Source organism: Aedes aegypti, chromosome 3 (genome assembly GCF_002204515.2).
Source record: "Aedes aegypti strain LVP_AGWG chromosome 3, AaegL5.0 Primary Assembly, whole genome shotgun sequence".
In the NCBI taxonomy this organism is placed as follows: Eukaryota; Metazoa; Arthropoda; class Insecta; order Diptera; family Culicidae; genus Aedes; species Aedes aegypti.
In genome coordinates this window covers 180,258,410-180,272,456 of record NC_035109.1, presented here as the reverse complement: position 1 = coordinate 180,272,456, position 14,047 = coordinate 180,258,410, and the positions used below count along the sequence as shown (strand labels likewise).

Below are 14,047 nucleotides of genomic sequence, written 5' to 3'. Positions count from 1 at the left end.
AACAGTGAAGAAATCGGCCCTAAGTAATACACAAATTACTCTTGTAAATGCTAAAAATTCAATAAATTGGCTGTAATTGGGTGCCACATTTTAATATTGGTCAATTTGGTACTAAAATACATCATCAAAATGCAATGTCCAAATTCATATTTATAATTTCAAATATTTTTGTGCGCTATAAGAACGATAATATTTATCATAAATAGGCACAACGACCGTATAAAATAAGTTTTTAGATTACGAATTTAGCGACTTAGGTGTCCGGTACTGGGGGATCTCCATCTACTCTAAAAAAATATTTTATTTTTTATCACGAAAATTTCAAAAATAAAACCTAAATTTGTAATAAGATATAACCCCATTTTTAATATTTTTAAAATTTTCACTATAGACGCTTGATAGGATACAGATGTGTAAGACAAAGTTTCATGATGGAGAAATTTTTGTTAAGTTTTGTTTTGAAAATAAGCACAACACACTATAGAAGAAGGACAAGTTATGGCCGTCCAACTGTAAACAAACAGCTAGAAGATTGTAAGGTGTTAATTTTATGTTTTTGATGTGTTCTAAATGTTAAAAAATATATTTTAGAGTCCGCAGCAGATGGTCGTAGGCCAGTAAAACGACCGAAACGTCCGGAAAATCTGGCAATTTATTTGTACGTTACTTCTCGCCTAAACAAATCGATGATTCACTGACACACGAAAACTACTATTATGAAACACGGTCAATGCGTACATAATTGATTCCGTCTAATACTGGACAATATGGATCACGTAAGAAAAGTTCAGTCAAACGAAAAGTGGATCAATTCACTTTTTTCCTATTTCAAACACGCAAAGCGAGAGATGACAGCGATGAGTAATGCAACCACCATCATTCCAGAGCACAGCCAAGCATGAGAATGGAATAAACACATCAAAGTATGATACAGAAAGCATAAGCCCCGCCTCCATGACGCTGCTTAAGCCATCGGGGGTTCAAAAATGGCTGCTTGGATTGGTTGCAGGGGCGGAGTTTCTTTATTGATTTTAATTGAGTATAAAACCCTGATCAAGCCCTATGCTTAATTCATTGATAATTTTGCATTTGCCCTGATATCGCGTCGTTCTCAGATTGAGTCTGTAATTCGTCGATCGCGCCGTTGTGACATTAATATTTGAAACAAATTCTTACTTTCGCCCTCCTAGTACGGGGGCTGATTGTTCCGCGCGGCTCCTTTCTCTCCTCGCGCATTCGCGGCCTTCATTAAGATAAATCAGTGTGCCTCTATTAATTACAGTGTTATTTATTGACTTAGTGAAAATACAGCAGTGATTTAGCAAAGTGATACAATTAAAATTAGCGTTAATTGAAATTTAATTGAAGCTGATTGGTTTTAATAAAATTGCTAGAAAATGGAATCAGCTGGATTTGATGATCAGATATTTAGTGATTTTAATGATACGCTCAGTCCGCTAAGTGCTAAAGCGATTCAAGCGGGCGGCCCAAGTGGTCACAACATACAGGTTGTATTAGGAATAAGCCAACCTTCGCCGGATTCCTGCACGCAGCGATTACCTGAAGTGAATAGCATTCTGGCGGCAGGTTCGCCAAGTTATAAAAGTATCGATTATACTAATCTGAACAAAGTAGACTACCATCCAAATGGGAAAATTGATCCCCAGTACTCTCCTAATTCTGGAAAGCTGGAGTACATCAACTGTAAGCTCGAATACTACCCTTCGCAAATTAATGTCGATAATAATCTGAATAAAATAGAATATGTTAAAACCTTAGATTACAATGCCAATGGTCGAATGGAATATTCTCCTCCGTCCAAGGCGACGGATTACGGAAATGGGAAGATGGAATACGAAACCACCATGACCATGTTCCAGCAACCTCCACCAATGAATCCGACCACGCTGAACGGGTTGAATGATCCGAATAAACGGAAAAGTGATGATGTGAATAGTGCGTCAGGATCTTCCACCCCTACTACGACTACGTCGATGAGCAACGGCAACGGAAGTGATTGTGCATCCAGTTCGAATAAGAAAAACGATAAAAAGAAATCGGATCCTAATGGGATCAAAAAGAAAAAGACAAGGTTGGTATATATGTATCAGATTTTCATAAGTGTAAATTTTGGCAAATTCAATACTGAAACTACAGAAACACTTTACATAAACTTTATTGTTACCTAACATGAAGATTCATAGAAGCCAAAGCTCGAATTCTCCACAACACAAATCTAGAGAAACAAACAACCGCTTGTGCTGAAAATATAATCGTTAGGTCACCACCAGCGAGTGACCAGTCAGCCAATTCAAAATGATCCTCAACCGACGAGAATTGATTGGGATATTTGTACCCAAATTATGTCACATGCTATCATCGCTGGAGGTTCTCAATTGCATCAAATTGATTCGGTGTCTTCAGAATAATCAAGGAATAAGTGCTCTGAAGACACCAACATAATTCAATGCAATCCCGCACTGTTATACGCTCTATATTTGCACTTATGAAGCCATACTTTGCAGTTCAGGTAAAAAAAATAAACTAAAGCTAATTGTATCGTATTAATCGAAGGAATGTGTAATCTGAATGGGACCTTCTTTAGCCGAGTGGTTCTTTTCGTAATGGAAATTTCCTTGACATCCCTGGGCATAGAGTACCATCGTACCTACCACACGATGTACGAATGCAAAACCTTGGCAATGGCAACTTGGGCAAAGAAAGCTCTCAGTTAATGACTGTGGAAGTGCTCATAAGAACACTAAGCTGAGAAACAGGCTTTGTCCGAGTGAGGTCGTAATGCCAAGAAGAAGAAGAAGTGTAATCTGAACTTGTTATTTAGCGTTTTTATTGTTCGAGAAGGGACTATTAAGATATTACGTATCTTCTTCGAACCATTTTTATTTAATTTAATCTTTATTAACGAGATTTTTAGCCCTGGGGTAGTTCATCTTGGGACCAACGGCTTTGCTTCCCTTCCGAAGGAAGACGTCACTGAAATTTTTAGTGACTATCTCGGGGATGGGATTCGATCCCAGGTCCTCGGCATGAGAGGCGTGTGTTCTAACCACTACACCAGGTCCGTCCCCAACCATTTTTATTAAAATGTGTTTTTATTATAAATGCAGTTAAAAAGGATCGATAGTACGAATTTTGTTTGTATTTGATGAAGTTTAATAAAATGTGGATGAAGAGTGAATAAATGTATTTCAAATAAACTTAGTATGAAAGATATCGTCGAAATATATGTGAAGTATTTAATTATTCAATTAGCGGTAAATTGAAAAACAGCAAATATCTGCAAAAAAAATAAACGTTATTTGTAAGATCTAATAATGTTTTTTTATGTACACTATTCGAAATGGCGGCGACACCCCATTTTGGCCCTTTATACAATGGTATGTTGCATTCAGATTGATAATGAAATTTGGCTGTACTGTTAAGTGGAACCCCCTGCAGAGCAAGACTCAAGCTAGGATGGTGGCTACCTACATACATACTATTCGAAATGGCGGCGACATGACGCGACAAGAGTTGTATTCCATGTTAACAATCATCAAAATGACATTGAATAGAACTGAAACTACAACTAAACATATTTTTATCCTCGTGCTCGAGGATGAGCTTTCAGATAGTGTATAACATTAGGGAAATATCGCATTCCTAAAATATGAATTTTTATTTTATTTTACTATTTTATTTTACATTTTTTAATTTTCTAATTTCAGCCAATATGACGGCATGAAAGTCAAAGAAATTTTAATTTTAGTTTAACTTTAATCTAGGATCTTATTAATCCGGACCGACTGAAAGTCAAACCCTTACATCTTCAGCATGACTATGCTTTGATTCACGGACGTTACCACTACGCTAGACTGCCACTAAACAAACCTACACGTGTCACTAATTTGACAAAGATCTGATAGCAGCGGGTGTTTATGCTGCTTGTGAATAACAGAATTTTGCTAGTGTTGTCTTTCAGTAACAGTCTAATATATGACACTTTGTACTACAAGATTCAGAAGAAGATAAAATACATCACAAATAGATAGGTAAGCACCCCTCTAGATTTTTGAAAAAAAAAAATCGCTCTAGTAGTATCCCTGGCCCAGATTGCACACTAGGCCGTCCCTTATATTTCGAAATTGCGAAATGTTATGAGTTCGTCATTGTAAAGTGCTCGTTTTGGCAAGAAAAAAAATCAGGTAAAAATTTGAAATCCGTACGTGGACACTAAGTGGTCCCCCAACGACCCTGAAGGTATTAGGTGTAGATAGAGTTACTACTGTGTACGTGCTGTAGGCTTAGTGCAGGAGCCTCATTTCTTGCAAGTGCACGGGCGCTCTGTACATTGCGAGACCTTTTTTGGTGCGCCTCATTTTTCTTAAGATGTGTCTCACTGCAGTCTCATGCGTAAGTAACAGCAAATTCTGTTATCACTGAGTTCAAGTTGATAACTAAATGCATATTATCATTCTTATTTGAATATTATGGTCACAAATCACAGAAAAAATGAAGGATGAGTGTTCTGGCTTAAACTAACGCTCCATACAATTTTGACATAAAAAAGAGTGATGAAAAGTCTGCTTTGTTTATAACAACATGCTTTAAACAATGTTAAGAGAAAGGTGTGTGATAACATATTTTGTTATCAACCTGTTATCAAACGTATCTGTCATGGGTACAATGATAACACATTTAGTTATCATTCGATTATCATTGATAACAGAATATCAAAATGATAACAGAATATCAAAATGATAACAGAATATCAAAATGATAACAGAATATCAAAATGATAACAACGATACTAAAATTTGTTATCAATTTGATATCCTTTGCTCGGGACGTGTACATTTATCTGACAAAATACGGAGGTTTTCCTCTCCAAATGCAGACTATAACTTGATTACACTAAGGTTTTTTTTTACACGGTCCCCCGTGCCGTGCAAAAAAAATCCGTGCAAAAAAAACCGTGCTAATTCTGGAATTTGTGTTAAAATAAACCGTGGTAATTCTAGAATCCGTGGAAAAAGTACCGTGTTAATTCTGAAATCCGTGTGAATAGGAAAAAAAGCCGTGTTGATTCCGAAATCCGTGTAAATAAGTAAAAAAAAAACGTGTTATTTCCGAATTTTGCGCAAAAAAAGTACCGTGTTAATTCCGAAAGGCGTGTAAAAAAAGCCGTGTAAAAATAAAGCGTGCAAAAAAAACCGTGTAAAAAAAGACTTTAGTGTACATCATTACCATAATAAGTTATTATCGATCAAGCCTATTTCAAGTGACAGAAATACTTTTAAACATGTTTTACAAACTTTTTTTTTTTGCTAAAACGCAAACAATTTTCATTGGCGCGAAACCTGCCTTTTGTTGCCCGCCAACGGCGAAAACAAAGGGTTTGTGGTTTCCGCACTTATGAGCCCGTAGGGGTCCAGTAAGGTGGGAACTGCGCAATACCTCTACCACTTTATAAAGCACGTGCGTGCTTATTAATATTCAAACAACAAAGAAACGTCGCGAATTTGCTATGGTCTCGCTTATAAAAGATTTAGTTTCGCATTGCATTGACTCGGAGACAATTTTGTCAAAAATAATTGTTTATGCGATTTCACGACAACTGTGAAATCGTAGTATATTTTTATACAAATCATCACTGTACAAATTATGCCAAATTTGGGCCTTATAATCAAATTATAACTTTTTGCACTAAACATTGCGAAACCATTGACTTCACTAAGATGAAATCGAAACTTAAACAAAAAATTAGGTCAAATTAAAATTCGAAGTAGAACAAAAAATATAACGTTTGACACTGTTTACAATTTTAACAAAACGTTCTGCCTTTGATTGACGACATGAAATAAAGAAACTCAGTCGACTAGTCAACTAGTGGAACTTTCTGACTATGCATGTATTAGATATGGGAAAATGGGTTACGATGTGTCAAAAATTCCCTTAATTATTTGCTTATTGTGTTCTTGAAATAGAGAAGTGCCATCTAGGGAACAAAATTTTATCATCATTAAATAGATATTGGGGCTCTGAATTGTTTAGTTAAAACACCAAGCATTTAGCTGCTCACGAATTTTAGATATAGACGATTGGAGAAAATTTGGTTTGGAGCACCATCTGGCGCAATCATATTTGTGCACTTTTCCATCTATTGAATAACTTTGTGTAGATACCAAACTTCTGGCACATAAGTCTTTTAAGATGAAAAAAAACTGGAATCTCCTAGCGTTATATTTTTCACCTATTTTTCACCGCCCTAGATCTGTTTGATTGCTTTTGAACTACTGAAATACTGTACCAAAGACTAGCTAATCAGGGTCTCATCCCGAGCAGAAGAAAATAACTCCATACCAGAAAATTTCCAATACTTACAACCTGAATGAGGTATGAATGAACCCTGCATAAGAGGTAAAATACCTCAAATAATATCTCAATCATATTCTACGAACACCAAACGGATAATTAGATCAGGAATTGTCATACCTCAATAATACTTGATGGATTTTCATATAAAAGTGAAATTTTTCAATAGTAGTTCAATACCTCCAGCAGACCTCAATAGCTGTATAGTACCTAAATGAAGTATTTAAATTGTTTTAAAGATTTTTTTCAATATCATTATAATACCAAATTGAGGTATTGACAACTGAACAATACCTAATTTTGGTACGTGCACCCCCGCTAATTTGAACCATGTTCATCAAACCATCGGGGTTCATTTTTAATTTGAATCTCTAGTCACCCTACGATCAACAGAAAATCGTGCTTCTGGTTACCCTTTTGTTTTGATTCTGCGTTCCGTTTCACAGCGTTCCATCTTACTTTACTCCGATCCATGAGCTGAATGACGTTTGAACCATTTTTAATCTGAACGATGTTCAAATTAACGGGGTACAAATTAAAAAGTGTTCTTTTCTCGTCCTTGGGATGATACAGAAGATTGAAGAAAATTTGTAAATAGCACACACAAATGAAGAAACTTAAAATTAGATGGAGTACCTTGTAATTCCGCCCCTGAATGCCTATCTTCCTTCGAATACATTAATAAGGATTCGAATACATTAATAAGATACACACAAATAACTTTTTACTGCCAGATGTCCCTTGATCTTCTGAGCACTTTGCCAAAGAACCGACATTCTAGCTCATCAAGACTTGAGATACAAACGATTGAAGATTTTTTGTAGCGCGATGATTTATCAATCAGAAGTTTAACTGCCAGATGCCATTTAATCTGCTGAACAACTTGTGTCGAAGACACCGATCTTCTAACTTATCAGGATCTCAATAAGATATTGCAAATTGAAGAAAAATTGTTAGTAGCGTGACCTAGCGGATAAATTTACAGATAAGATTTGTTACTTGTAGATAATCCTTAATCTTCAAAACAATTTTGACGAAGACATCAACCTTCTAGATCATGAGGATCTTGAAATTGTCAAGATTAAGTAAAATTTGTTACTAGCGCCACCTACCGGATAAATTCCCAGTCAGGTTAAGGCTAAGTAGCCCGTCATTCGTTTTGGCAACAATGATGACTTTTCAGCTTGCATTTCAAAGTGATAAAACTCAGTCTTGATAGTTTATATTGACTTGAAAAAATATCACTGTACGCGCTAACATGCATAAAGTATGCTGATACTTTTTCAGCTGTGTCAGTGCAACTGATTTTCTTTGATTCGAAATCGTGAGGTGAATTGGGAACAATCATCAACGATGCGTACAAATTTCAATGACGGCCTACTTCGCCTTAAACTCTGATAGGTCACCCTGTATCTGCTGAACAACTCTGCCGAAGACACCAACCCCTTCCAGCTCATCAGGGTCTTGATATATCCGTTGAATGGATTTTTTTTTTTTTTTTTTAATTTTTTTATTAGTATCATTCCAAACATTACATTCATTTCTTATATCTAGGTGTTCTGTGTTATTTGACAACACTATCATCCTAATTTGGTAAAACAAATTTAAGATTTAATTAACATTTTGTTAACAACATATTACATTTCATTTGCCGTAGCAGTTCAGTTTTTTTACAGGTGAGTTGATTTCACCTGCTTATAAGAGAAAAAAAAAACCTTTTTAATATACTTAACCTAACTTAACCTAAACATATAACGCATTAATCGTGGCAATAGAAGATTGTAACGATTTTTGCCTGAAATTATTAATGATTGTATTTGACATTTGTTCCAATGTTTCAACATTGGATATTCTATGTAACTCATTGGTACTATACCAGGGAGGAAGCCTCAGAATTATTTTCAAAATTTTATTTTGAATTCTCTGCAGAGCTTTCTTCCTGGTATTACAACAGCTAGTCCATATTGGTACAGCATACAACATGGCTGGCCTGAAAATTTGTTTGAATATCAACAGCTTGTTCTTAAGACAAAGTTTTGATTTTCTATTAATAAGGGGATAGAGACATTTTACATATTTATTACATTTGGCTTGAATGCCCTCAATGTGATTTTTGAAAGTTAAATTCTTATCTAGCATGAGCCCTAGATACTTAACTTCATCTGACCAATTTATTGGAACCCCTCTCATCGTGACAACATGTCTACTTGAAGGTTTCAAATAAAGAGCTTTTGGTTTATGTGGGAATATTATTAGTTGAGTTTTGGAAGCATTAGGAGAAATCTTCCATTTTTGCAAGTATGAAGAAAAAATATCCAAACTTTTTTGCAATCGACTACAGATGACACGCAGGCTTCGACCTTTGGCGGAGAGGCCTGTGTCATCCGCAAACAAAGATTTTTGACATCCCTGAGGTAGCTCAGGTAAGTCAGATGTGAAAATATTGTATAATATTGGTCCCAAAATGCCCAAAATGTCCCAAAATGAGGAACACCAGCTCTTACAGGAAGTCTTTCAGATCTGGAGTTCTGATAATTAACCTGAAGTGTACGATTTGACAGATAACTTTGAATTATTCTAACAATGTATGTTGGAAAATTAAAGTTTTTTAATTTTACAATCAAACCTTCATGCCAAACACTGTCGAATGCTTTTTCTATGTCTAGAAGAGCAAGACCAGTAGAATAGCCTTCAGCTTTGTTGGAACGGATCAAATTTGTTACACGTAAAAGTTGATGAGTGGTCGAATGTCCATGGCGGAATCCGAACTGTTCATTGGCAAAAATTGAATTTTCGTTGATGTGGGCCATCATTCTGTTCAAAATAACCTTTTCAAAAAGTTTACTGATGGAGGAAAGCAAACTGATTGGACGATAGCTAGAAGCTTCTGCAGGATTTTTGTCTGGTTTTAAAATTGGAACAACCTTAGCATTTTTCCATTTGTCAGGAAAATATGCTAATTGAAAACATTTGTTAAATATATCAACTAAAAATGATAAGCTACTTTCTGGAAGTTTCTTGATGAGGATGTAAAAAATTCCATCATCGCCAGGAGCTTTCATGTTTTTGAATTTTTTAATAATAGTTCTCACTTCTTCCAAATCAGTCTCCCAGGCATTTTCGAAAACGTTCTCTTGATTGAGAATATTTTCGAACTCCTGAGTAACTTCATTTTCAATTGGACTAGTAAGTCCTAAATTAAAATTGTGCGCACTTTCAAACTGCATAGCAAGTTTTTGAGCTTTTTCGCAATTAGTTAGTAATAATTTGTTTTCCTCTTTCAATGCCGGTATTGGCTTCTGAGGTTTTTTCAAGATTTTCGATAATTTCCAAAAGGGCTTAGAGCCAGGGTCCAATTGAGAAATTTTATTTTCAAAATTTTTGTTTCTTAATTGAGCAAAACGTTTCTTGATTTCTTTCTGCAAATCCTGCCATATAATTTTCATAGCAGGATCGCGAGTGCGTTGAAATTGCCTTCTCCTCACGTTTTTAAGACGGATCAAGAGTTTAAGATCATCGTCTATAAGCACGGATTCAAATTTTACTTCACATTTTGGAATTGCAATGCTCCGGGCTTCAACAATGGAATTTGTTAAAGTTTCAAGAGCATTGTCAATATCAAGTTTAGTTTCTAAATAAATGTTAACATCAAGATTGGAATCAACATACGTTTTATATATATTCCAGTCGGCTCGTAAATAATTGAAAGTGGAGCTGATAGCATTGAGAATCGCTTCTTGGGATATTTGAAATGTAACAGGGACATGATCAGAATCAAAATCAGCATGAGTAATCAGTTGGCTACAAAGATGACTAGAGTCGGTTAAGACCAAATCAATCGTAGATGGATTTCTAGAAGAGGAAAAACATGTGGGGCTATCAGGGTATTGAATTGAGAAATATCCTGAAGAGCACTCATCAAATAAAATTCTGCCGTTGGAATTACTTTGAGAATTATTCCATGACCGATGTTTGGCATTAAAGTCACCAATGACAAAAAATTTTGACTTATTGCGAGTCAATTTACGTAAGTCAGTTTGGAGCAAATTAACTTGCTGCCCAGAGCATTGAAAAGGCAAATAGGCAGCTATGAAAGTATATTTACCAAACTGTGTTTCAACAGAAACACCTAAAGTTTCAAAAACTTTAGTTTCAAATGATGAAAACAGTTGGTGTTTTATACGCCTATGAATGATGATTGCAACTCCCCCACATGCCCCATCAAGTCGATCATTACGATAAACAAAAAAGTTAGGATCTCTTTTGAGTTTAGATCCAGGTTTTAAATACGTTTCGGTAATAACTGCTATATGCACGTTATTGACCGTAAGAAAATTAAACAGCTCGTCCTCTTTACCATTCAGAGAACGAGCATTTCAATCCGTTGAATGGATGATTTGGCCAACTTTAGTACCCCAAGAAAATCCGGAAGAACCACTTGGACTATTTCCTGGACCATGAACTAGAAGAGTATATTGGGAATTTCTGAAAATTTCAACAATATCCATCAATAAACAAAAAAGTTATACGCATTTTAGTGTGTGCAGTTTAGTGTGTTGTTGGCTGGATGAAGGTTGAGGTAGCATAACATTGGATAGCATAAGCGGCTGTAACAATCGTTTGAACAATCACTAAAGATGGGGAAAATATTAGTTCTACGTGTACTTAATAAGATACAGGGAACCCAAACAATCTTCACAGATGCACAGATGTATACCTAGATCAAATTCATTGCCTACTTCACACCATCATCATCAGGTGAGCATGTTGCCCGAAAAAGCGTTTTGTACAACAAAACTGGTAGACCGGTGTGGGCTTCGTGGCCATGCGGTTAGCGGCGTTAGTTGTTTAAGCTATGAAATACATTATTATAAGCTCTTTTTTATCATTATTTGATAAACCAACTTGTTTTCTATCGAATAGTAGAAAAAGCCATCCATTTTCATTTTTCTGGAGTTAAGAATTTGTTTTTTAAGCTTGCTTATCTGCTTTTTTTGCGGGGTAAAACGCGCCATCGTACGCGCGAACTCACGCGTAATGATGCTTGCATATACGATGCATACATAAAGGCGTTTGTTTTGAAAAATGTGCCACGTAGGGTAACTGGGGGTAAAACGCGCCCTCTAAGGAAGGAAGCGTTTTTAGCTGTGAAGAATATTGTTATAAGCCTTTTTATTCATTATCTCATAAACAAATATGTTTTCTATCAAATAGTCGAAACAGCCATCCATTTCCTTTTTTCTGGAGTTAATAAATCATTTTTTATAAAATGCTTGCTTATCTGCATTTTCATTTTTTGCGGGGTAAAACGCGCCACCTGATCTCGGCGTTAGTCCTTCGCGCGCACGCATGCGCAATCATCCTTGCAAATACGTTGCATACAAAAGGGCGTTTGATCAGATGTTTTTGATTGATTCGAAAAATGTGCATTTGTAAGGTTCACATTGGCACTTAACTACAGCTTGGAATTACGTTTGCTGGAATATGAATTCAAACGGCTGTTTTGGTGTTATGAAATAGGACTGGCCGTTTTGCCCCACGAGTTGATTAGAGTTTAATTCCTCAATACGCCTTTTAAAGATAAATTCAACACTTTTTTCGCATGGAATACGAACTTTGGGAGTGCACAAGTCGATTCTCGGTGATAGTTTCAAAAGTTTTGTTGTTTAACGGCTTGAAAAATGGCCTATAAAATAACACAAAATTACAACGAAAACAGCGAAAAATGTTTTTTCGAGTTTTCCGCGATTTTTACCAGGAAAACACTTAAAAATGTATATAGAGAAGTATTTTAATAAATTTACCATTATCGCAGGTGAAACACAGCGTCCCAAAGCACGTCGTTCGTTCAAAACAAGGGTGGCGCGTTTAACCCCAACGGCGCATTTTACACCCAGTTCCCCTAACTACAGTGTGGCATTACGTTTGGTGGAATTTGAATTTAAACGGCTGTTTTGGTGTTATGAAATAGAAGTGGCCGTTTTGCCCCACGAGGTAATTAGAGTTCAAGTCCTGCAATACGCTTTTTAAGGATGAATTCAACACTTTTCGCATGGTATACAAACTACGGGAGCGCACAAGGCGATTCTCGTTGATAGTTTCAAAAGTATTGTAGTTTATCAACCTGAAAAATTACCTAGAAAATAACACAAAATTGCAACAAAAACAGCAAAAAAACGTTTTTTCGAGTTTTTCACAATTTGGCCAGGAAAACACTTTAAAACATAGGTATAGAAGCATTTTGATACATTTTCTACTATTTCGGGTGAAAAACACGCACGTCGGTAGTTCAAAGCGAGGGTGGCGCGTTTTACCCCAACAGCGTTTTATACACCCAGTTTCCCTATTGTGAATGCTACAAAGCGTGAGTTCGATTCCCGCTCCAGTCGATTGAAACTTTTCGTAAAACGAAAAAATCATCAATGGGGCTGTATGTTTCGTGTTGCTAAATGAGTGGTCGATGGAAAACTCGTCAGTATTACGCCTGATTGTCTATGCTTCATAGAATTCACAAGCTTGCATGGTTATCAGTCAGACACATTTGGTAATAGCCGATGGATTCATCTACCTTAGTGAAGTTATCCCAATCCTGATTCCAACCTCCAAGCGTTGCGGATTCCTTCAATATCTCTTTGGTCGAAGCGTTCGACATGTTCCATGGTGATTCGACATCTGATATGTCGGAAGGGTGTTATTCCGATTATAATGCAGACTTGAAGCCCGTTCGGTACGCTATTCCCAAGCAAATGATCCAATGCGTACTGTCCAACCGCATCAGGATTATGTTCGTTCTAAGCACATTTGACCAGAGTGGTTCTGCATACCTATTTATAAATAGCACCACGACTGCCAAGAGCTTACGCTTGCTGGTATATACAGCAAAACTGTATCATCCTCGAAAGCGCCGCAATAGCCATTTTTTAAAGTCATATTTAACAAGGTTAGTTATGCTGAGCTTCATCGATCATTAGCCGGGGATGCTTAACGGCTAGACTGGTCCTTTGCTCAGACTTACAGTTATTTGCACTACTACTCTGATGGGCTGTTCCCAGTTTCCTAAACCTCATCCATTCTTCAACTATGGAGATAGAGTGCGCGACAGTCAACTCTACTTCCTCCATAGATTCGCTATAGACCACTAGCGTTATGTCACCGGCGTAGCCAATAATCTTAACACCTGTCAGAAGGGGCAGCCTCAGTACGTCATCGTATATCGCATTCAGTTATACCGGATCTAGGATTGATCCTCGAGGTAATCTCACGGTAAAGCTGTTCCTCCTCTGTGTCATATAGTACAATCCTACTATCAAAATGGCTTACTAAAAGCTTACACATCTGCACCAGAACTTTGAGGTGAAGAAGTGTGTGGGCTATCGCCCTAAAGCTTGCACTATTGAATGAATTCTCAACACCCAGAGTGACAACCGCGAAGTAACGAGCGCCGTCTTCTCAGCTGTCTGGACTACTGACTGGATAGTGTCCAAAGAAAATTTACCTTTCCTGAATCCAAAGTATTTGTCGATTAAGCCGTCCGCACCTTCCGTATACGTATACAACCGGGAAGATTCTTTGATCGTCCTTTTTCCGTTGCATCTCGTTGCTGAACACGTTCGGATCTGCGATGTTTGCCGCTTTTAAGATAACAGTACAAATGTCATCGGGTCCTGCCTTT

At 36.7% G+C, this 14,047-nt stretch overlaps 1 protein-coding gene across 3 annotated transcripts in view; it reads left to right on the top strand.

The window, feature by feature from the left end:
- The first annotated feature begins 1,069 nt into the window (after window positions 1–1,069).
- LOC110678282 (homeobox protein unc-4) overlaps window positions 1,070–14,047 on the top strand; it is a 57,939-nt gene continuing 44,961 nt past the window's right edge. Inside the window, exons 1-2 of one of the 3 annotated variants that reach the window (XM_021850919.1) lie at window positions 1,070–1,704; window positions 1,762–2,092. In XM_021850919.1, the coding sequence (XP_021706611.1) occupies window positions 1,800–2,092 (293 nt within the window). In that variant the 5' untranslated portion in view covers window positions 1,070–1,704; window positions 1,762–1,799. Of the gene's footprint in view, window positions 2,093–14,047 lie in introns of all 3 variants that reach the window. The other 2 variants (XM_021850918.1, XM_021850917.1) reach the window with 2 other exon arrangements.